A 25073-nucleotide genomic window follows, 5' to 3' on the forward strand; every position below is an offset into this window, starting at 1 on the left:
AATGCCGCACGCCGCGAACCCGCTAGTCGGGCAAGCGGTGGACGCTCAGGGCTGTGCCAAGTAACTTTCGTATACTTACGTGAATAAAATTAAATCTGCTGTCTCATCTGTTTATCCGTTTTATCAATTATAGTAAGTTGCGACTTTATTGTATGTGCACGAACGTACTAATTATCGTAACTTTTCAAAGTTACTTTGTTACGTTTTGCTTCCACGCAGTTGCAGTGCAGTGCGAGAACTGCCGCTTAGAAGTTAGAATGTTGTTAGGTAGGTACTTAGTTGAATTTCTTGGTTTATTTTTCTCCGAATTTTGTTTCACAAAAATCATCCTTTGAGTACTCATGAAATAGGTGTATACCTATAGTTACTAAATATTAAACACAAATTAGGTTGTACGATTTACGAAAATTCTAACTCCTATTGATACATACCCGTGTATGCAATTTAACGTAACCAACTAATAATAATTTTTATTTTGTAATCGCATTAGGTTAAGTAAATAAAAATACAAAGTGAAGTAATAAAATATAATAATCAACTGTACCAATTTTTCGACCACACAAGTACATAATAATCAGAAGACTTTTTCTGTTAGTGGCAGTGGCAGCCCTGAGGTAGCGAAGATGCAATGCTTGCCCGCCTGTCGGGTACTTTGACTACTTTGGCGTCGCGTGTAGGTTTATAGCTCGTGCCCGACTACCGGGTACGCCGGCATCTGAGTAAAGTTTACGAGTGCCAGAGTGTCGGGTACGCGGTGTCGAAAGTGTTAATTACGTCTTTAGTCGGTTGCATTTTATAACATGCATCATAAATATTTTTAAAAATAACAGTAAAGCGTTGATATAATTTAATAGGGCATTTTATATTTAACAAATCTTCAAAATTAGTTTCTAATAACTTTTCTCTTACTAGGTGATTATCGAGAACGCGCCTAGTAACAGCGGGCGCAGGCGCGCGCGGCGCCGCGCTGCCCGGCTCCTGCCGATTCCGCGAAGTCGCAGCGCTCGCGTTCCCGCGTCCGCTGGTCACTTGTCGCTGTTTCCATTGTATCACAACTGAAGTACCTAGTGGTCAGATATCTTGTGTGTAATGACGGCTGAGTCTCTGATAGATGAAGGTGCTCTGACGTATATATATGATCTATGCATGATTCTACAATTTTTCCCATAATAATTTCTCTTCGTGTTACTTCCTTAATACATTTTACAAATCCATATTCCGATAAGATGTTTTCATACGCTATTACTCTATTTTCATGACAATTCAACAAATTAATATTAATATCTCCACAGATTACGACCTTAGAACTCAGAAGTTCTAGGTATACTTTTTAGAAGGTTACGAAACTCATTTAAGAATTCTAATACTCTGTCTTGTTTATTATAACGTCCACCACGTCTGTATATGGATATCACATAAATATGATCGTTATTATTATTGAGGGAAATGGAAACACACTCTGCTGTCCGCATTAGACTCGCAGTGGCCAGCGCACCCGTCTCGCTCGCACGCGCCGCATGTCGCTCTTGCGAGTAAATGAGCACGCCTCCCCCGCTGCGTCCCTCACGAGTATTGGCGTCAACTTTGAAACCTTTGATTGTAAACAAAGGCAATAATGAGAAATTAATAAATTTGGTAAATATACTAAAAACTAAACTACAAAACTTAAAAACCTAGATCTAAAAATAAATAAAACTAGACTTAAAATAAAATAAAACTATCCCCCTGCGGCATGGTGCCGTAGATGCTAGCAGCATTTCCTCGCTGTATCGCAAGACTAATTCTTTGAGCGAAGAAGCTGCCAGCTCTGCGGTCACCAGTGACCTCTCTAATCCTTTTAGAAACTTCCTTAAAAAGGTTAAAGGCGCTCGGACCCCACGGACCAAGGGTCTCGACGCCAAATGGTACGAAATTATATTCGGTGCCGAGACCCCTATACCTATATTTAGTCTTTTTTAATTTTTCGGCCGCCTCTGCCGCCGCGCCAGCCTTAGCAGAAGTGCCGTGGAGATGAGACGGGGCTAGGGTGTCTACACAGGTGGCGTCCCACACCAGCACCCGTCCCAACTTCCACGGAATTAGTGTCATTCCATCCGGTCTCTTACCATCATCTCTTATAATTTAAGTAGGTGCTAGAAGAAAAACTATGATTTAATATTCTGCGTCTTCTCAAAGCGGCTCTAGTGATTTTTCTTGAATAAAACAAGTGTAAACAGTAGGTCTACCGATTTATCATTTTTTTAAATCCGGCCAGTATCCTAAGCTACAAGCTGTTCTGAATCATCAGTACTTAAACCCATAACTCTACTTTCTGGTGAAGTCGCAGTCAAGTAAAATATTGATATTGGGGTATATCATGTACAAATGTATACATACATAAAATGGCAATTCATATCCCTCCGAGTTTAAAAGAATGTCCCCTGGAAGTGGGTAAGCGCTAAATCTAGATTCAGCAAGTATTTTCTATAACAAGGTATATTTTTGTCGCAAAGATATCTCGGACTTTTTTTGAGTAGAAATTAATAAGCTTTAATGTTATCTTACATCATATTTTCCTATATAGATAACGTAGATTTTGAGTAAAACGCGAATTTCTCCAGGATGGTACACATCTTCCAAGATGGCTGCGATCTGCGATTCCTCGAGGTCCCCAAATGTCAAATGGTATGTACATGAATAAGGGGCCTTTAATTTACATACATACCAAATTTCAGGACTGTCCAAGAAATTTCGTGATTTGTTGTATTCCGATTGTCCTATTCAACATAAAGTTTAATTCATCCTCTTCTTAAAATATACAATACTAATACTCTTATTCATGTATAACACTTCAGTCTCATAAGCGATAAACAACACGTACGCTCGTTAAGTGTCAAAAACTCGTGGGAAATACTGGGTTCGGCCATCGCGCAGTGCTCGGGAAACATAGGGTGCTGGGGGCCTGCCGCGAAAACCAAAATTCGCAAATTGTGAGGATCTTTCTCTTTTACTCTTACTAAGACAGATAAGTTTTTGGCATAAATTTCATTTTTGGTACAAGCTTTTATCGCTGACTGTACTTTTCTTTCCACAAGTAACTAATACTCATCGAGACAATTCTAAAAACCCCAAACACAATTAGGTTACGTTGTTTTATCACGGAGTTCCTATGGCCACCTCCTGTCTCCATCATCAGATCATCTCGATGGTACCATAATATTGCATTGTCACCCGATTTACATATGTATGCAAATTTTCAGTTTCATCGGAAACAGGGAAGTGGGTCAAATTTAACTTGCAAGATTTGATTACAAATAGACAACGGTCAGGTGAAAGTAAATAAAAGCTTGTAAAAATGCCCGCAATTGATTAACTTAGATTTTCGCGGTTATAGCCCTGATATTTTGGGCACATGTTGGGCACATATTTGGGCCTTGGGAGACAACGACAAAGTTAATTTTCGGGTCGTTGGATCGGACAGGTTAACCAACACTATACAGAACGGCATATCCTTTACCTCTGCGCAAAGCTTTTTAAAAAAACTTTTTATTGTATAGACAATATGCATATTTTTGCCGGTTCTTAAGTCCGATACAGACGGGAATGACGGGATGATCAAATCGACCAATTCGATCAAAAAACAAATTGGCGTCAATCTCCATCTATTAACGTCCACGCGTACACAATTTTAATCACCAACTTTATATTTATAGCCTGTCAAGCTGGACATGTCATTAGCAATGTAAAGCAAGCTAGAAGAAGAAGAAGAAAAAAATAATTTATTAGCACAATAACATAACCTTTTTAAGGTTAGGTTATAGGTACATACTTTTGATTCTTGCCTTGCCTTTTATGGACGAGTGAAAAACCTGTAACAATCATAACATCTTTATTGCTCATATATTACAATGAATACAGACCCTGTAAGGGCACAGCAATTTATTCTTATACTATAAGTACTTATACTTAAAACTAATCTTATTAATTACATTACACAGCTATGTAGGTAAAAATAAACCTTGAAAATAAAACTAGCATTCTATTTTGTCGGAAAGGTATCTTCAAAAAACTCCTGCAAAGAATAATAACTTTTATCTAATAAATAATTATTTAAGGCGGTTTCAAATGATTTAGGTTTTGCTATTGATTTTATTGACTGTGGAATTTTGTTATATATTATAGTGCACATCATGTGAGGTCCTGAATGATATAATGTTAGGTTGGATGTGGGTAACGCGAGGTTGTTATTCTGTCGGAGGTTTAGCGGTTTAAAGAACTAAGCAGATATTGTGTATAATGTAAATACAAAGCAAGTTATAACTATTTTTTTTAAAGTAAATACCGCTATATTTATTTACAATAACAATATAAGTTATAACTATTAAGTTTATTTTATTATACCTACTTGCTAGATGTTTACTTACCCTTAAAATATTTCAAAATTCTCTTGAATGTTCGTTTGGCGAAACAATATCATGTCTTTAAATATATTAAGGAGCAGGAATGTAAAAGAGAGGTATGTAAACGGTTATCTTTATGTCCATTTCGCATTTAACTAGTAACTATCCCTGCATAACCTAAAATTTACATATATCGCTCAACATAATTATAATTGTTAATGTATTAATTTCTTGTCAAACTTTGCTAAAGAAAACGCAGTCTAATTTGTATATTTTTCAATGATGATGTTAAGTTTTTTTTTGAAAATAGCAATTACAAACTCGTGACCGAAGAGCTGGCGGCTTCCTCGCACAACCTATCAGTATTGCGATACAACGAGGAAATGCCGCCAGCATCCTTGGTACAATGCCTCAAGGGCCTATTTTAGATATAAGCTAGTTATAGTAATCATCTGTATATATCCATTATATATATTGTTATTGTAAATAAATATATATCATATTACAAACTTGATCAAATTTATGCGTTAGAGGGAGCAAGTGATATTGCTATCTCATTCCACCGAATAGTTGCGTCTCAGACTGGCGCACGCTGGGCCATCGTGTATAGGTGCCCTAAACAACACAGTTCCACAGATAAGATATAAAATACACGCGATTTCATAAACAATTCAAACGTAGTGTTTCTAACCCGCGATTTATCAAATTTGCCGCCTTTTTTCTACTGACAAGTTTTGCTTAACAACATAGTTCTTTATGTTACCGCTAGAGGCGTGCAATTCTAGGATATAATTCTTATTCTGTTTTTTACTATACTTAGAATGGGACAGAGAGAACTTCGTTTGAAGTGAAGTTAGGCACATTAGACCGTAAAGAAACAGAGGGCCTACCGCGAACCACGTTCGACGTGTGGCCTCTCTGCCGCACTTGTAAATTTGTACGTAAGCATGACAGGGATGCAACACGTCGAACGTGGTTCGCGGTAAGCCCTCAGAAATACGTGACAAATGGCCCGTTTATTCAGTTTACTACTGCAGCTCATAGTAGAGGTACTAGTGATAAAACTTATAAAATAAGATAAAACTTTTGTTGGACGTGTTGTAAGTACATACAAATTTCAAAAATAAGTATATTAATACTCAACCTAGTGTTTATCTAGAATTAGTCGAAAATAACCGATGTACGAAATATAACTATTTTGAATTGATAAACCGCGACGAAAATACATTTGTATAGAGTTTGAGCGGAAAGAGAAGAGTCGTGTATGTATGGGGCCACATACATTCGACAACTCTTCCCTTTCCGAACAGACTATACTAGATTTCTTTCAAAATCTGTGCGACGCAGAACAAAACAAATCAAATCGTGTGGTTGGTTCGACCAATGGTATTCCGTTTCGCTCACTAGCATTTCGCGCGCAATTTGTACTTTTTTATTATTATTTTTTTAAGCAATTAAATGGTAATTTGTAATGGATTAACCATCCGAATAGAAATTATATGGTCCAAATTTAAACTTCATGCATGAGGCTAATTACTCAGGCTGCCTGCACTCGACTTTGTATTTAGGTTTTGTTTTGAAATGTGCGTAGACACTGGAAGAAGGGGAGTGGCAAGCTATATGCGCTGTAGGAAGAACAAGTTGATCATAGACAAGGAAACTCGGCTCTCCAGTAACTTCCTTCGCGCGAGGATCGGGAACATCAATTTCGACTTGGAGACGCGCTGTAAGGTGGGTAGTCATTCATATAAATTAAATAAACAAATATAATGACAGTGTTTTGTACTACATATATCGTCTTACAGGTGAGCAGAAACTTCATTTTACCCATGTTCCTATGCTAGCAAAGCCGGTTGGGTACTTACAAGTCATTTACACCAAATTTACATACAGGGCTATAACCGCGTTCGTCAATGGCGGCCATTTTTCTCTTTCACTCTGATTACGTCTTACAATACAATACAGATCTTTATTGCACAACCTTAGATTGCGCTGTGATTAGTTTTGGTTGCCGTTAGGAATTTTTCGAAGACATCGCTAACCTGCGCGTCCCGGCCGAGCTGCTGCTGAATCGCCCCGCACACGCCGGCGCTCGCTTCCCGTGCATCGCTGCGCGCGCTCTCCGCCGCCTCTTCTCCCGGAACCTGAGCCTGGCCGCTGCCGCGCACGTCGACCAGAGAACAATGGAGGTACGAACCGTTCGGAATATTTGTGGCTCCCTATGTACTCGTTACAAATGTTACATTTTACAAATATTTTCTGGAATATTACCCAACTAGCAAAAACACGCTTACAACAGTCTCAAGACTACAATTTTTTCGCTCTTATATTGATTTTATATCATCGTATAAGCCCGGATTTGGGCACAAATTATAAGCGTATTTATTTTAATATTGTTCTAATATCAGTCTAATTGAATGCTGTTTGCGTTTACAGTAATCTTCCCAAAACTAATTTAAGCTACCTCAGGCTAATATCGCTTTTACATAAGTATCTTGTAAGCCTAAATAAACTTATTTTGATTTTTTGGAAGATCACACAGAGTTGAAACATTCTATTTGTAAAGTATAAGTGTACGAATAAAATTAACTGCAGCGTGACAAAAAAAAAGTGTAAATATTTATCAAACTGTTTATGAATTATGTTTAAATATAATAACGTGCTCGTTATCATCGTGTGTGTTCATGTTTTACGGTAAGTATTCACGTGGGAAAATATTATTTACTGTAAAGTAAACCCTGTTTTACGCTTCAAAATTCATGCGCCTGATCAAATATGGGTATTTGTATCCTCTTATAATTATTTTATTTATTTATTTGTATTGATAGTGAGCCATTGCTGTAGGTGTATTTTTCAAGCGCACTATTAGAGTATTTTAAGATTATTTACACTAACTTTGGCATTCTGAATACAAATGATATGGCCATGTTGAATTAATTAGGGTTTCTTGCTTTACTTAGTAAAACCCTTAATATATTTGTTTATCCTTACTTGATTACTAGACACATACTAATAAACTAAATGTCTTTTTATTTAAGTGACAAGGTTGTTGATGCGAAATGGTTAAATTTATGGATTCCCAAAATCGATTTAAGATCAAACCATCTTATATTAAACTTGTCTTGTGTGATTTAGTATCCTGATCCTATATCACTCCAATATCTTACTAAAGTGCCGCTGTTGATCTTATTATAGCTTTAAATAAGATCAAAAAAGTACGTACTTACAGTGTCCTTATGCTATGCTGATATTAGCCTTACATTCTTACAATAGCATTTAGAAAGTCTAATATAAAATCAAATGAACTTAGAGAATGGGGATATAAGACCAGGTACTCTCAAGATCAATGAGACTTCGTTAATGTTATTGTAGGAGCAAGAGGCTTATAATAGTATTATGCTATGCTGATATTAGTCTTGCATTCTTACAATGGCATTTAGAAAGTCTAATATAAAATCAAATGAACTTAGAGAATGGGGATATAAGACCAGGTACTCTCAAGATCAATGAGACTTTGTAAATGTTGTTGTAGGAGCAAGAGGCTTATAATAGTATTATAAAATGCTCTTATAAACATATATAAGACTAGGTAATAAGACTGACCTTACTAAAGTCTGTCCTAGCTTGTCTAAGACTCATATAAGAGCGATTGTTATTCCAAAACAATAATAAGAGCGCTATAAGCTCACCACTCTTATAAAGTGCGCAATCTGAGACTTTTTTGCTTGTTGGGTAACCTTCGACTACCTAAGTCTCGCGTTGTTCAAATAACCAGTTATTTACATTAAAGTGGTTACTCGTTTTGGTTATTAGATACCTTTTGTGGAAAAAATAACTGTTTTCGACATGCAGTGTTGTCACATACAATTTTGGCGAAATGGTAGAACAGGGTACAAAAATAGGTAGAAATGGGTGGAGTTTAAAATGAAAAATAGGTAGATCTACCACTTAATAGAAGTACATTTTTATGATTAAAAATGAGTATAAAATGTTTTGAATTATTTATAAGTTTTTAATATTGTGACGTTAGAACACGTGTTTATTAAAGAAATTGAAACAAAAGTTAGGATTTCCATTGTTTGTAGGTAAAAAACCTGCTTGTATAATCTGTTTCTTTGGCAAGCTTTCATTAAATCGAATCGAAATTCGGTAGAAATTAAGTAATGTTCCGTCACATGTATTGAGAATAGCTTACAATTGTACCATTTTGAAAAATAGGTAGATTTCAGGCTGAGGAAGGTAAATAGGTAGATGTGACAACACTGTCGACATGTCTCCTTATGACTAAGAGCCCATAAGCCTCTTGTTTTCATTTAAAATTGTACAATCGGTCCCCTACCTAGGTGGCCTGATCAAAGCAAGGCGTGACGCCATGCACGGCGTGCACCCCCGCGCCAACTTCCTTTATCTTTCTTTCCATTTCTAAAGGGATTATGAGTGAAAGAGTTAACCCTTTTCCAGGCATAGTACGATTTATCGACCACATACGCGTCAATAGAATTTCAACCTTAGGCATCCGATTTAAAGTTCAAATTAGATTGCACTTTTGGAAAATGTGCTTTTCTTCAAATGAATCATCAAAGCAGGATATATTTGATTTTTTTTGGGAAAACCTTGTAGATTGGTGCGGCTTGGAAAAGGGTTAAGGAAATAATGTCGAAAGAGTAGATGGTATTTTTTTCACATTTTCCTCTATATTTTTTTTCACTACGAAAAACGATAAATATGTTTTTTAATGTACAATTTAAGCATGTTCACCCCACCCCTTAATACCTCCCATAGCCCACTTGACCTAGTCACTAAACTTTGAAATTTTGCTCCGTCTTCATATTGCGCATATTCAAAGAATTTTTAAAAGCTTTTATTTAACTTGCAATGTATGTATGTACGTTTGTTCGGGTGGAATCTTGCAACTCAATTTTGAAGCAGATATCTTCAGCCGATTGAGCTGAAATTTTGTATACACGTTTAGTTTGGATGACAATGCATGATAAATTATGTGACGTCATTCTAAATCCAAAATGGCGGACCATTCAAGATGGCGGAATAATTATTTTTAATGCAATTCTACAATATGGGTATCAAATGAAAGGGATTGTTGACAGTAACTCGAAAAAATATGTGACGTTATTCTAAATCCAATATGGCGGAACATCCAAGATGGCGGAATAGTTATTTTTAATGCACTTCTACAATATGTGTATCAAATGAAAGGGATTGTTGAGAGTAACTCAAAATAACTAAAAAGTAAAAAATAAAATAAAAGTATTTTTTTTAACAAAAGCTTATATTTCAATGTTCTAAAAAGAAGAAAATAAAATTTTCCTTTAAAATTTTAATCATCAACGTATAACCTCATTATACACAATTTATATGTTCATAAAAGCTTGTCGCGAGGTTTAAGTACCTATAAGTATTAAATTAAAATTTAAACTTAGCAGATCAAGTTACTTAATTAAAGAGGTACTAGTTTGTTAATACAATTAAATCGCGCGACAAGCTTTTATGAACATATAAATTGTATATAATGAGGTTATGATTAAAATTTTAAAGGAAAATTTTATTTTCTTCCATTTAGAGCATTTAAATAAAAGCTTTTGTTAAAAAAAAAATTACTTTTATTTTTAATTATCATATAAAGATATAAGCTAGTTATAGTAATCATCTGTATATATCCATTATGTATATTGTTATCTCAATAATTATCATATAGTTAATTAAAAAAAAATACTTTCTATGTGTCCGAGTTAGCGTTGTTCATAACTATTCCAAATTTCAAATCGATAGTTTATGTGGTTCTCGAGATATTTAGCGTTATGACAGACAGACAGACGAACGGACGGGAAGGGTCGCACCAGCACCAGGGACAGAGGCCCCCTTACGACATGGATGAGCAGTTTCGAAAGATTTGAGGACTATAGTCGCAAGCCCTGACATGGCGCAAAATATACAAGAGTGGCGCTTAATGATACGGAGAGCAACCCCAAACCTTAGGATATGGAATAGAGCAGGGGTGGCCAACTTGATTAGACCCAAGTTCTCCTGTTTACTAACGAAACCCTGTACGATCTACCAATTACATACTTCTTGAAACCTTAAACGAAACTGGTCTACGTATTTATATTTTTTGCCTTGCCACGATCGACTGGACTAACAGTCGCGATCGACCTGTTGGCCACCCCTGGAATAGAGGCTAAGACGATGATGATATAATAAAACTTAATGAACAAGTCAATTGCGAATGACTTCATTACCATATTATTGGTACCTGCAACAAGGTATTAATTGAAGTGAATAATGTTGACTTCTTTTTTTACTTCACAGCCAAAAAAACTGAGATGCGGAGTTGCACGATTTTCCCGAAGATACCATCCAGCGGAGCCCACAAGTGGTAAGCCAATTTTTGACAATTACTAAACTTAGTTACAAAAGTATCGTTAAACCATGTCTTGATACTCCATCCTCGGTAGATTTTATACAATTATGGTAGATTTTATATAATGCCCATGGTGCCTATTATCAAAGACAATTTGAAATAGACCTGCCTGCCTAATTTGACGACCGGTTTGGCCTAGTGGGTAGTGACCCTGCCTACGAAGCTGATGGTCCCGGGTTCAAATCCTGGTAAGGGCACTTGTTCGTGTGATGAGCATGGATATTTGTTCCTGAGTCCATGGGTGTTTTCTATGTATTTAAGTATTTATACATATTTATGTATTATATATATCGTTGTCTAAGTACCCTCAATACAAGCCTTATTGAGCTTACTGTGGGGCTTAGTCAATTTGTGTAATAATGTCCTATAAATATTTATTTAATTATTTATGCCATTTGAAATAGAGCATAGGCCAAGGTTATGCCTTTGTCCAATGATCTAGTAGATAGCGCCACTTTTTGATATTTATTATTTAACTCATAGTGAAAGAATAAGGATCAAAGTCAAATGGCGTTCTGAAACATTTAATAATAGACCGCGAGCCAGGAACAATTTCCATGACCAATCGCCTCCAGGCTAAAAACCCGTGTAGTGGTTAACGGCTAGGTATGATGAACCCTCGTGGCGTCAGCTGCCGCTCCGTTAGTGGGTTACCTCACGTAAAACAAAAAAAATTGTCATCGCCTCCCGTTTGATACTTAGTCAAATGATAGTTCAGATGCTGTTGTTAATTAAAAAAACCGTCAGCCGGTTATGTCGCGGTGGTAAGAACATCAGCTGGTCGCTTGAACATGTAAAAAATAAGCGCTATATAATATCAATAACAAATCATGAAACTTTGCATGTAGCATTTCATCAGTCGTAAACGCCTGAAAAGCCATCAACGGATTACGCAATTTACACATTACGCATACTTTGCCGCACATAAAGTGGTAAGGCGCATATTTTTTACATGTTCATTTTACAGCTGACGGTCATTCCACCGCGATAGAACCGGCTGACGATGTTTTTAGTTTACTATCATCTGACAAAGTATCAGCCGGGAGGCGATGACTGACGAAATATGCTCCTGGCCCGCGGTCTATAATGCGTCGAAAGATGGCAGTAAATTTACTGTGGCGACAAAATTTTCTTTGACAATCTACCTCTATTTCAAATTCTCTTTGCTATTATACACATATATCATACTTACCATTATATGTTTGTACCGCAATTAAAATAAAAGGAGTTTAAAAACCGGTATGACGACCGGTTTGGCCTAGTGGGTAGTGACCCTGCCTACGAAGCTGATGGTCCCGGGTTCAAATCCTGGTAAGGGCATTTATTCGTGTGATGAGCATGGATATTTGTTCCTGACCTTTAGGCGGGGCAAGACGGGTTCGTATTAAACCAGTTGAGTTTTAGGCCAAAATCTGAGTAAGTATGACTCTAATGTTGCCAGTTTCTAATTAATTCTGATTCTGAGTAAGTCCGATAATGTATAGAGCATTTTATTAGTTATCCAAGTTCCTAAGATGTCAGGTTATTAAGATCTCAAATTCCTAGCTCTTCAAATTCTCATAATGCCGGATTCTGAGTAGGTCAGAAAATCACATAACCATTGTGACATTGTCTTAATATTTTAATCGAATCGTTGCTAATCGGATGAGATAAGAAACTGCATAAATCCGATCCCAACTTATTACCAATCAGACGTATTACTGTCATGTCACGGGACCATATACGAATCTGACCTACTCAGAAATTGTTTTAAAAAGAAAGTGACTTCTATATCATACGTCGTATGTCGATATTGTTTTGTTCAGAAAGATACCTATGGCGAATCTGGCCTCTACAGAGTCGGGCTTACTCAGATTCGGGCCCAAAAACGAAACTGTCTCAATACGAATCTGCCCTGGCCCGCCTAAAGGCTCAATACCCAAGCCTTATTGAGCTTACTGTGGGACTTAGTCAATTTGTGTAGTAATGTCGTATAATATTTATTTAATATTTATTTATTTAAAAAGAAATGCCTTGGTACAGCCCTGAGTCTGAAATTTAGAATTTCGAACGAAAATTATAAAATGTACGAACTTGGACTACTGGGCTAAAAGGACACCTTCCTTAGACTGACTCCATACTACATTAGCATTCCTCTTACAGAAAGAAAAGAGAACGTCGCAGTTATCAGTCAGACAACACCGCCACGTCTGCCACGTCAAGAAGAATCACGCCCGTCGGATCCGGAACTAGACCTGCCCGACTCACCTCCGGCCGCCCCCGCCCCCGCAACCTCCTCCGGTTCCGCTTCCTCCTCAGGCTCCGCCCCCGCAACCACCTCCGGTTCCGCTTCCGCCTCCGGCTCCACCCCCGCAACCGCCTCCGGTTCCGCTTCCGCCTCCGGCTCCGCCCCCGCAACCGCCTCCGGCTCCGCTTCCGCCTCCGGCTCCGCCCCCGCAACCGCCTCCGGCTCCGCCCGCGCAACCGGCTCCGCTTCCGCCTCCGGCTCCGGCTCCGCGGCGCAGCACCAGCCGTCGCTCGACGACCGGTAGCTACCTACAGTAACAACAACTCTCCTGTTATACAGCTGTTCCGCCCGTGACGCCGGCGGTCAGACACAGTCAGAATCAGAATGCTTTATTTGTAAAACATAGGTATAAATAGGTCTTAGGTACGGGTATATTACATTTGAAAACTATGTTTCGCCGGTCGGCATACAAATGTCAGCAGTAACGAAAATCTAATTAAAAATTGCACAATGTTGTAACTTATACAATAAAACAATTATAATGAGTATTACATTACAATTAAATTAAAATACAATTCAAAATTCAAATACAATTAAAATACAGTTCAAAATTCAATAAAATTAAAATATATCATTAGTAATGGTTATAATTACTATTTATGTCATTAGGTTATAATCATCTAGATATTCGTTTATGGAGTAATATGCTTTATTTACTAGGAATTTGAATACTTATTTTTTGAATATATGGATGTCCTGTAGTTTCCGTATGCTTTCGGGTAAATTATTATAAATTAGGGGTTCCATTCCAAATATACTTTTAGAGAGAAGAGCTGTTTTATATAGTTTATTTTTTATGTTGGCAATTTTACGTGCACTGTTAAATTTTGTATAATTACTTATATTGCTTTTCACATACAATGCTGTTTCATATATATAAAGCGATGGAAGAGTTAATATTCTGAATTCAGTAAATAAAGCTTTACATGAGTCAGTTATGTTTAAACCACATACCTACGGATCGTATACATTTTTTTTGGCTTTTAAATACTAAATCTCTGTCTGTTGAGTTTCCCCAGAAAATTAGCCCGTATCTTAAAGTTGACGTGACGTAAGCGTGATAGGAAGTTATGACAGTACAATAAGTATTAGATAGATTAAAATGTACAAGTTTAATTATTTTTCGCAGTGATAGATGGGGCCCGAAGAGTGTAATGGTGACGATTCTTAAATTGATGAAAGCAGGGATCCAACCTCTGACCGTAGAAGTTCTGATGGCATGCGGGTCGGTAATGCCGGGCAAGGGAAAACTGACCGCTGCTCGGTGCTTCTCGTCTTTGCTGAGTAAGTATATTTTTAAATCATACCTGCAGCAACTGTATGCTGAGGGTGTTGGCGGAGCGCCTGGACTGCCCGCTAACGAAGTACTGGGTTGATGTGGTCATTGGTAGGACCAAGTAGTGAATAAATTATTTTCACTGCTTGCTTCTGCCAATGGATTTGTTTCACGAATTTTTGTTCTCATTATACTTAGTACTTATGTAAATTAACTAACCTAGTCTTTTTAAGTTTTTTTATTTTTTAAGTTTTACTAATACTTATATGGACACATGTCTGAAATAAATAATTTTTTTTTTAATATTTTTTTTTGTAATACACTATTTTAATCAGTTTTTTTTACAAACTGTAAGGTTAAAGCGAGATAAAGAATTCCCCAATAAGTTAGCAACTTTTTAGAGTTCCCCTGTTCCGTATTCCATACCTCAAAAGGAAAAACGGAACACTTATAGAGTCACTCGTGTCGTGCGTTTGTCTTAGGGGTCACAAAACCTTGCCTATATTTTAGGAAACCGGTTTTTCGGTTTTTGTGCAACAGCAAAAGCGGGTTTCTGGTTTTTTCGGTGATTTCGATTTTACGCATAATTTGTAAAATAAGTAAGTATTTTTAGGATCAATGTTTTATAATATTCAGTCTTCCGTGACATTTCTATTTCCTCTATCCTTACCCAGACCATAATATTTCATCAATATAGTTTTTTTACTAGCATGTTCAGCAATTCTAAAACGGAATGCCTAAGCAAAATATTACATGACAATGGTGTTGAGTCGACATAGTCCTCCTTCAGAAAAACACACTGTTGATGATGCCAAACTCGCTAAACGAGGTAAAAAATCTACCTGGTTTTGATTTGGTAGTGACCATATATTTACCATAAACAATATGAAACTACGACACACGCCCGCTCTTCTCTTGCTGCCCTGGTCAACGTACTCGGTAGCATTTGTTCAGCAACGGAAATAAAGAGGTTGCAAATCGAGTAACAGAACATAGTAACATTAGTAACCAACTAGGTATATAATAAATATACCATCTACAACAGAGATCATTACTGTATGGTGTATATTTATTAATTTGTCCCTTACAGAATGTGATATATAAACAATTAGTTGCTATTTTTTATGTTTATCTAACTCTAATTCAAAATTTGATTGTTTGGTGAGATGGCCGTCCGCTAATGGGATTTTATATTTGGTTTCAGAGCTCCAACAAAACGGCTTCATTAAAGTTGTCAAGAGTCCAGGATCTTTGGATATCACCGAGATTCAGTTGGGTCGTATCTTTAACGTCCAGTAGTCAATTAATTAATAGTTACTACTACAGTTGATTATATTAAAATTGATCAAATTAAAATAAATTATAAACAATTTGATTAATTAATTATCAGAAATTATTAATTGCTGATGTCGTAACTCTTTCGATTATTTAACTATGGAAAATGCCCAAAATCAAGAGGCAAAATTCAAGCTGAAATGGTAGCCGAGCCCTTGCAGAGAGGCTTGACCGAGGACATCGAGGCGGTCGCCGTGTGCGTCACGTGGGACAGGCGCAAGCTGGGCGAGTTCTTCCAGAACAAGTAAGTAAACGTCTAGTAGCACGGACTCTGAGATCAAGCTGACATGATAGCCGAGCCCTTGGAGAGAGGCCTGGCCGAGGACATCGAGGCGGGCGCCGTGTGCGTCACGTGGGACAGGCGCAAGCTGGGCGAGTTCTTCCAGAACAAGTCTAGTAGCTTAAGTAACAGTTTTATAGTGATCAGTGAGCTGTGGTGTTGGCGGAGTGGATATGATGTCCGACGTGAAATCCGAATGTCGCGGGTTTGAATCCTGGCTTGCACCAATGGCTTTTTCGAAACTTGCGTTCGGAATATCATTTGATATTTACCACTCGGTGAAGGAAAACATTATGTGGGAATCTGCATACATCCGCGAATAAATTTAAATGCATCTAAATCACATTGGGCCAGCTTGGGGGTCCAGCCCTCTCGCGTATGAGAGGAGGCCTGTGCTCAGCAGAGGGACGTATATAGGGATGGTATTTCATATGGCCAATATCTTGGTCCAATGTGTATTCGTCTCTCACATTTTGCTTAATGAGAGAGTGAGACGCAATGCACATTGGACCAAAATATTGTACAGATGATTTTCTTAGCAAAACTCTTATTTTAGAAGTATATAATTTTTCAAGATTCTACATACAGCTGTTTATAAGGCGGTGCATGCTCTCTATATCGGGACCGTATAATGCTCATATTGTTTTGTTTGAACCGTGTCAGGTACGACTGGGACTTGCTCGCCGAGCGGTCCATCTGAATGAGTTCTATGTCTGGTTTAATTTATCGCCCGTATTAGATTTACACACTGTATATTATTTTATGTTACATGTCGCTTGTTTTACAAGTGATTTCCTTTCTGCTAGACTTAAAATTTAAATACTATTAAATTGAAATCGGGATTTCTTGGTAACTCTAAAGACATTTTGGTAACGCTAATTATTGGGATTCTGAAGTAAAGTGCGATGTTCTTGACGTGGCACGTTCCGCAGGTCACGTGACACAAGACGCGCCCGTGCCGGGCTCGCCGCTCTACACGATCATAGCGTTCGTGCCCGCCATCGACTCGTTCGGCTTCGAGACGGACTTGCGGACGCACACGCAGGGCCAGGCCTTCTGTCTGCAGGTGTTCCACCACTGGCAGATCGTGCCGGGAGACCCGCTCGACAAGAGCATAGTCATCAGGTAACGACAACAACCTAGATGCCTTCTGTCTGCAGGTGTTCCACCACTGGCAGGTCGTGCCGGGAGACCCGCTCGACAAAAGCATAGTCATCAGGTAACAACAACGACAACAACAACCTAGAGGCCTTCTGTCTGCAGGTGTTCCACCACTGGCAGGACATGCCGGGAGACCCGCTCGACAAGAGCATAGTCATCAGGTAACGACAACAACCTAGATGCCTTCTGTCTGCAGGTGTTCCACCACTGGCAGGTCGTGCCGGGAGACCCGCTCGACAAGAGCATAGTCATCAGGTAACAACAACGACAACAACAACCTAGAGGCCTTCTGTCTGCAGGTTTTCCACCACTGCACAGTGTTTTATAAACCCCATTTTTGTTGCATCCCTTTTTTATTGTAAAAATCGATTATTTATATTATTCTAAGCCCTAGACTAAAACTCCCGCATCGATACGACTTGTAGTTTTTGAGAAAAAAAATCCAAAGTTGGCCGGATAAAGGGTACCAGAATGACAAAAAAAATCATACCGATTAAACTGGGCTACTCAGTTAAATTTTAATTATATGGTATATTTTCACTCTTGATGACAAATATTCTGCCCATTTTTGAACTCTGTAATAGGATAGTTTACGAGATAATACCAATTTTATCACTTTTCTGTTTTAATTTTTTTCTTGAAAATAACGCTGTATTAGAACAAGACCTTAATACAGAATATTCCTTGTACACACCTCTATCGATAGTAAAAAAAAACACAATCAAATTCCGCGTTATATATTTTCAGTAGTCATTGGTCATTGATACAAATAAAAGATTTGAGGATATAGACTGTTGATAAAATCATAGCTGTCCTGAAAAAGCGCGAGCTTAAGAAGAAATTAAAGTAAATCTATTGATCTCTACTTTAGGTATCTTAAGGCTAGGGATCTTTGCGCACTTAATTATGAAGTTGTCTATAACGGTCAGGCCGCTGGAGCCGCAGCCCGCCACGCACCTGGCGCGCGAGTTCATGGTGAAGACGCGGCGCCGCAAGGGCCTCAGCGAGGACGTCTCCATCAACAAGTTCTTCGACGACCCCATGCTGCTCGAGCTGGCGAGGCAGGACGTGCAGTTCAATTAGTATTCTACTTGTTAATAAATCTCACTAAATATACTCATTGTTTTTTTCTGGGTTTCTTACCATAGCCAACAATTTGAAATAGAGGTGGATTGGAACAATTGGAAATGCTACATGCAAAGTTTCATGATTTGTTATTGCTATCATAAAAACCGGCCAAGAGCATGTCGGGCCACGCTTAGTGTAGGGTTCCGTAGTTACTCTTCCGTCACAATAAGCTAAACTGGAGCTTAAAGTATAGTAAATTGTTAACCAAGGGATGAAACGGTACCTTTCACCCGAGTTAAACAAATAGGCAAATTTGCATAATCGGTACCTAATTAAAGTAAGTCTTTTTACTATGAACGAAAACTTTGCGATAACTCAAAAACAGCTAAACTGATCAGGTCCGCTATAGTTTTCATTTAATGTCTTTCTTAAGCTCTACTTCCAAGATTTTTTTCATATTTTTTGGACCTATGGTTCAAAAGTTAGAGGGGGGGGGGGGACACATTTGTTTTTTTCTTTCAAAGCGATTATCTCCGAATATATTCACTTTATCAAGACAGACAGACTGACATGGCGAAACTATAAGGGTTCCTACTGTTCCTAGTTGACTACGGAACCCTAAAAAGGTAAAGCGCTTATTTTTTACATGTTCATGCGACTAGCTGACGTTCTTACCACCGCGATAATATAGGGTAAAGGCACCTATTACCGTGGTAGTTAAGGAACTTTTCAAAAGAGATCCAAAAATTAAGGGTATCAATGCTGTCTAACAGCCAGGATTTTTTTTTTTTCATCAGAGCATTTAATGAACTTTCCGTTTCACACGTTTTTGGATTCATTTTGGGTTATTATATGTATTAAAATATTTTTTGAAGCCAAAATGACCAAATCTTCTATTACCGTGGCAAGGGACAGACTGTGATTCTATTATCGCGAATTGAGCTTTAATTACCGAGGGTACAATTGGCATGATTTTTCTGCACTCGTTAATAGAAATCAAACTCAAAATTCGAAACCTAATACCGAGGGTTAAAACAATAATAACGACGTGGGTTCTGTATATTATTTTTGTGTCATTAACTTTAATAATGACACAAAAATAAAAAATAAAACTATAGGAGTATGTTTAAAAATAAGAGATATATTCGAAGAGATTATAATTACACTTTGGCATAGTCAAATACTATTAAATAGTTAACTTACCAAGTACCCACGAGTACCTGTATAACAAGTTATAAGTTGAATGTTTTACATGTAAAACAACAAAAATTAATATTAGTAAAGTTTTACTAAGGACGTATATGACAAATAGGCTTGCCTGTTATTAAATAAAGTAATTTTTAAATGCTATAAAGATTGATAAGAATTTGTCTTACTGACATAATTAGCTGCACAAAAAAAACAAGTAAGTAACATTTACTCATAAGGCACAGCGTAAATTATAGTCGAAATTTTATAAGCTGGACGTTTACCACCTGAGTGAAAGTTTACCACAGTGAAATGGTAAACGTCCACCTTATAAAATTTCGACTATATATAAAAACATGAAATTTTTTAATTCTAATATTTTTGATAAGGTAATTAAGTTAAATAAAGTCTCTCACATATTATGTGTTATAATTTACCCATTTATAATTAACAAATCACAGTACTTTTCTTATTGCTGATTCTTATAGCTAAAAAAATCATGTCTGAAATTTTGGACTACTGTATAAATAAAATTATATAAAAAAAAAATCTAATCGGAAATGTCCGGCAGTTGGGTACCCTTCCTTGTCAGAGTAATAACTGAATCAGAAAACAGAAGAATTTAAATCTGATAATGATAACTGAAGTCTAAATTTTATCAACGAAATCTGTACTTGCGGTACCCTAAATGCGATATTTCAATACAATACCAAATAGTCACTCGGTAATAGATAACTCTTTAAGAGCCTATTACCGACCCATTCGATATTTCTCTGGGTCGGTAATAGATTTCTATACATTCTATTACCGAGGGTAATCTGATCATACCATCGGTAATAGGCTTAATTTGGAGTTTAATTAAACCTAATTCCGACCCATAAAAATAATAAAACACAGATGGTTTTTCAAATCAAATCAAACACGTATATTACAAGCTTCTTGTAAAGACAAAATCACATAACTGGCAAGTAAATTTTAGGTTTTAACTCAAAATAAAAAAAAGTTGACAGATTAAGGGTTCCCATAGAAACAAGGAAATCGGTGCTGAAGTTTTTGTTAAAAATTAAGGGTTAGTTAAATACTTTCCATACCACGGAAATAGCTCTTTAATAGCGTGAATAGATCAAGATTGGAATAAATAAAAGAAATTATAAAATTGATAATTTGTACCAAAACTAAAGAGTAAATAACAAAACTACCACTTTTTCTATTACCGTGGCATACCACGGAATTACTTACCACAGAAGTAATTGGCGCCTATCACCGCTGTATTTTATTTTCAATTTTAAACGTATTTCCGGGTCAAAAACTAAGTTAAAAGTAATTCAAAATCGTGTAGAAAACAATACACAACCTCTTAAAAGGCATTGCACTAGTTTATTTGCCATAACTATTACGTAAAACACTAAGTAAGATTGAAGTGCACTTACCTGTGGTGTCACGCGTCTGTATGGAACAACCGGTTCTTGCGCCGCCGTCGCACAAACTGACGAATCGCGAGTTTTTTGTTACACTCACACAAATGCACACTAATGGGCACGATAGACCAATGAATGAGCTTGTTTTGTGTATGCTTTATTTCTTAGGGGATAGATCTGTTTGCTTGCAAAATGCGTATTTGTAAACACCGCGGTGTTAGACGTCGATTTTGATACCCGCGTTAATAGCCGCCGTTACCCTATAACCGTCTGACGATTTTTAGGGTTCCGTACCAAGGAACCCTTATGGTGCGACTCTGTCCGTCCGTCCGTCTGTCACATTGCTAAATATCTCGAGAAGTACTTAAGCTATCGATTTGAAATTTGGAATAGTAATGGAGGTGTATTTTTTACATTTTATTTATATTAATGATGGAAATGGCCAATATAAAGAGGGGGCAAAATTTGAAAGTCTAGAAATGTGAAATAAAAATGACGAAAAATTATGAAATTTTTACATAATATTAACATTACTATAAATTTTACAGGAAATATAATCAGACCCCTATCATGGTAACTTTTTTTAAATAACAAAAAACCTTTCCGATTTCGGTTTGCATGTTTTTTGTTATGAAATAAACAGGTTTTTTTTTTTACAGGAAAAATAAAATATTTTGGCGGCAAAGTATGTACATTCATTAATCTTTGTTTTTTTATCTTTATCTTGGTACTAGAAATGAGTATCTGTTGAGTCCTACCAAAAATAAAATATTTCTAATCAAAAGTAGGTTTTAATTGTCAAAAACAATTGGAAAACTTTTATTTATTTAATCTTCATTACACAAAAGAAAATACAATCATACAAAAGATGGACTTAATGCTATAAGGCATTCTCTACCTTCGAACAAAGCAGATAATTTGTAGGCAGTGCAACACCATGTTGTATTACAACACAAGGAACGTACTTTAATTACTTACACAACTTGTTCCCTTCCAAAAGTTGACTGTGCTCTGACCAACCTAACAAAAATACCTTTGGGGCCCAACTCTTGCCGTTTTAAAAAGGAGGCATAAAATATTCTTACTCAGATTCCGTAGTAGGTTCACTAGGTACAGAGCCCACTCAATATTCGCTCGCGACCCACTAATGGGACCTATAGTTTGGGAAATGCTGATCTAAGCGATCTATATATTAAATATGTCGGAGAATGACTGAATTGTGCTATCTATCTATTCATCACGCTATATTTTGACAAATAGAGCAAGCTAGGGTGTTACGTTACACCTTAGTGGCGTTCGACGCATTTCCACCAAGGCGTCATGGAGTGCGCTGTTAAAACAGTTGAAATCAAGAACAATTGAAGTTATGCTGTCAATCAATCTCAAGACAAGAACGGGATAAGATGACGTCGCTGGCGGTTCCTGGGTTAAACCCACTTGCTTATTAAGAAATGTAACGTGTGCTGTAATTTGTAATCAGTCTTGTCCAGTAAAGACTGTGAGTTGAACGTCGTATTTCATTGAAAGCCCTCGTCATCCACTATTGAAGGTTCTGATGTTCTGTCTCTAGTATATTACGCCCACGATTCCCGAGATATATTATCTTTATCTAAGCAATACAAAACCTTATTAAGCTCATTGTAGGACTTAATCAATTTGTGTAATACTCGTAATGTCCTATAATATGTACTTATTTATACAAGTAGTATAAATAATAAACCAGCGCTGCTTACGGCAAAGGTAGAAAACAACTCCTAGGGAAAAATCCTGCCCTACAAGAGTGTGCTGCAGTCTTATGTAAAATATGCGAGGGGCATTCTTGCTCCATCTCGGACATGACTTGAACAAAAGCATGGCCCATGAACACAACGATGACGATAAACTTAGTAATTTCGGAGAAGATGAGGAATAAATTTAAGATTAATAACTAAACCTGTTTATAGTTGATATAACATAATTATTGTACCTACCCAGTGTTTGTTTATTGCATTCGGTTTATTTTCTGTCTCTCTTTTGGTTTCCTATATAGACCAATAGTGGGACCGGATTTTTGCCCTATAAGTTTCGATAATTCTAAAGGGTGAAAAGTGATGTTTATCTGGTATGGGACATATTTTTAAGCATATTTGTAATATATGAAGAAAAATTAGAACGAGCGTTAGATATAAATAAGGTATTTATGTATTTTTATTGATGAATTTTGAATATTGAATTAAAGTACAAAATTTAAGCATCGTCTTTTATAATATGTATGAGGCTTTATGCTATCAAATTTTTAGAAAAAAAATCAACGTGCTACTTTGTCAAACTCAAATTAACTTATTATTTTGTCAATATTGAATTAAAGTTTGAAAAATCCACAATATCATATCTAAATTCTTAAGTTAATAGGCAAGGCAAAAAATTAGAAGAATAGGATATGTGCTTTACAATTAATATGCGGTTTTTGTCCTGTAAGATCTAATATTGAATTAAAGTCCGTAGAGATAAGTCTATTACTATAAAATAATATATGCAGCCATTTTATGGAAAGGTAGAAATATCTGTGTGTAGCTTGCATTGTAATAGTAAAATCAACTTAAAAAGGCGCGAAATTCATAACCACGCCGCGCTGGTCCGTCAACATGTCGGCTCGGCGCGCGGGAGCCTATCGTAGCCGACCTAGTGAGCGATAGATACCTCGCCCCGCCCGCGCCCCCCGCTCAGCGTCGCAAGCGCTGTTTGTCTTTTCTTTCAAATCATTCATTTGTTTGTTTATCGTGCACATAAATTAGATGCGGACATTACATGAATTTAATTATAGAATAAAAGTTATTATGACTTCAAAATGAGTGAAAAATGTTTGATATGTGTACTGTACTGTACTGACTTAGTAACAGAGAAAAAACGAGGAATTGAGCAGTTAATAACTGCGAGCAAATAATCTTTCTTGGTGATGGGAAAGTTAAATATTTCTACGGGAAGGAGGAACTACGTTTCCATAAAAAGTGTAGATTATACATTGAGTCGAAGGCTATACCGGCGTACAAAAGACTAATGGAGGTGGCATCAGCAGAGGGCTTACCGCGAACCACGTTCGACGTGTTGCCTCCCTGTCATACTTACGTACGAATTTACAAGTGCGACAGAGAGGTAACACGTCGAACGTGGTTCGCGATAGGCCCTCAAATGTACAGCCAAGTGACGATGATGAAAATTACATTTTCAAAACTTTTGTCTTTTGTTACCATTGTGTTAGCCGCCTGTACTTACTTTCAACATATATTAGTAGTTTATGTTACTGCTACATAATAAAAGGCATTAAAATACACGAGTGTGGGTTTAGGAAACGAACGAAGTGAGTTTCTTAAAAAGATCACACGAGTGTTTTAATGCCTAATTATCTTATACCTTTAAACGAGCAATTCTTGTATATATATATTTCCGGGATCTCGGAAATGGCTCTAACGATTTTGCTGAAATTTGGTATATGGGGGTTTTTGGGGGTAAACAATCTATCTAGATTAGTCTTATGTTTGGGAAAACGCGTGTTTTCGAGTTTTCATGCGTTTTTCTTTCGACGCAGAATATGGTCGCTAATTTCGTGTTGCCGGCCACTGTCCGTCTGGTCCAGCGGGTTAAGACGCGGACTGCTAAACGAGTGTTACGGGTTCGAATCTCGCCTGGTGACTAACTTTTGTTTTTTTTTTATATGTTCAATTTTATATATAATTTTTTAATTTTTATTGTTTTAGACAAGTTTAATTTAGTAAAAGAATGTAGTTAAGATTATCACCTATACACCACCATATTACAATAAATAGTTAGTTATAACCGAGCAAAGCTCGGTCGCCCAGGTACTGTATAGTTATTGCAGGTAGTTCGCAATCACATTTTTAGCACAGGCATTATAAGAGAGGTATGGGCATTGTAAATGTCATCTGGCTCTGTTTGGTAGGGCACAGCACAGCGGATGTCATTCCAGATCTAGAGCAGAACCCAACTGGGGAAGTACCTCCACCTTACAGAAAATCGCAGCCAAATAACACTAGACCCTACTCATAGTGTTGTGTTCCTGCCGGTGAGTAAGGTTGCCAGAGCTCAACGAGGGGTGGGAGGTTAGGGTCGGCAACGCGCATGTAACTCCTCTGGAGTTGCAGGCGTAGATAGGCTACGGATACTGCTTACCATCAGGCAGGCCGTATGCTTGTTTGCCACCGACGTAGTATAAAAATAAATAAAAAAAACACAATTAAAATATTTCAT

The 25073-nt window shown here is 37.1% G+C and overlaps 2 protein-coding genes and 1 long non-coding RNA gene across 3 annotated transcripts; all 3 read left to right on the forward strand.

The window, feature by feature from the left end:
* Positions 1-5408: 5408 nt before the first annotated feature.
* On the forward strand, positions 5409-13346 carry LOC133525608 (skin secretory protein xP2-like). Its single transcript, XM_061862273.1, has 5 exons — positions 5409-5428; positions 5971-6110; positions 6398-6568; positions 10704-10770; positions 12958-13346. The coding sequence occupies exons 2-5, from the start codon at positions 6000-6002 to the stop codon at positions 13344-13346; spliced, it is 738 nt and encodes a 245-aa protein (XP_061718257.1). The 5' UTR covers positions 5409-5428; positions 5971-5999.
* A 10-nt stretch (positions 13347-13356) lies between these two features.
* Positions 13357-16790, forward strand: LOC133525242 (uncharacterized). The gene is made up of 3 exons (XR_009800539.1): positions 13357-14386; positions 15583-16104; positions 16657-16790. It is a non-coding gene; the product is annotated as an uncharacterized LOC133525242 (long non-coding RNA).
* An 83-nt stretch (positions 16791-16873) lies between these two features.
* LOC133526402 (116 kDa U5 small nuclear ribonucleoprotein component-like) lies at positions 16874-18270 on the forward strand (the record flags this gene model as incomplete). Its single annotated transcript, XM_061863368.1, has 2 exons — positions 16874-17118; positions 18084-18270. Coding segments are annotated over 2 exons (399 nt in total), but the record flags the coding sequence as incomplete, so codon positions are not given.
* Positions 18271-25073: the final 6803 nt, after the last annotated feature.

Source organism: Cydia pomonella, chromosome 1, assembly GCF_033807575.1.
Source record: "Cydia pomonella isolate Wapato2018A chromosome 1, ilCydPomo1, whole genome shotgun sequence".
Taxonomy (NCBI): Eukaryota; Metazoa; Arthropoda; class Insecta; order Lepidoptera; family Tortricidae; genus Cydia; species Cydia pomonella.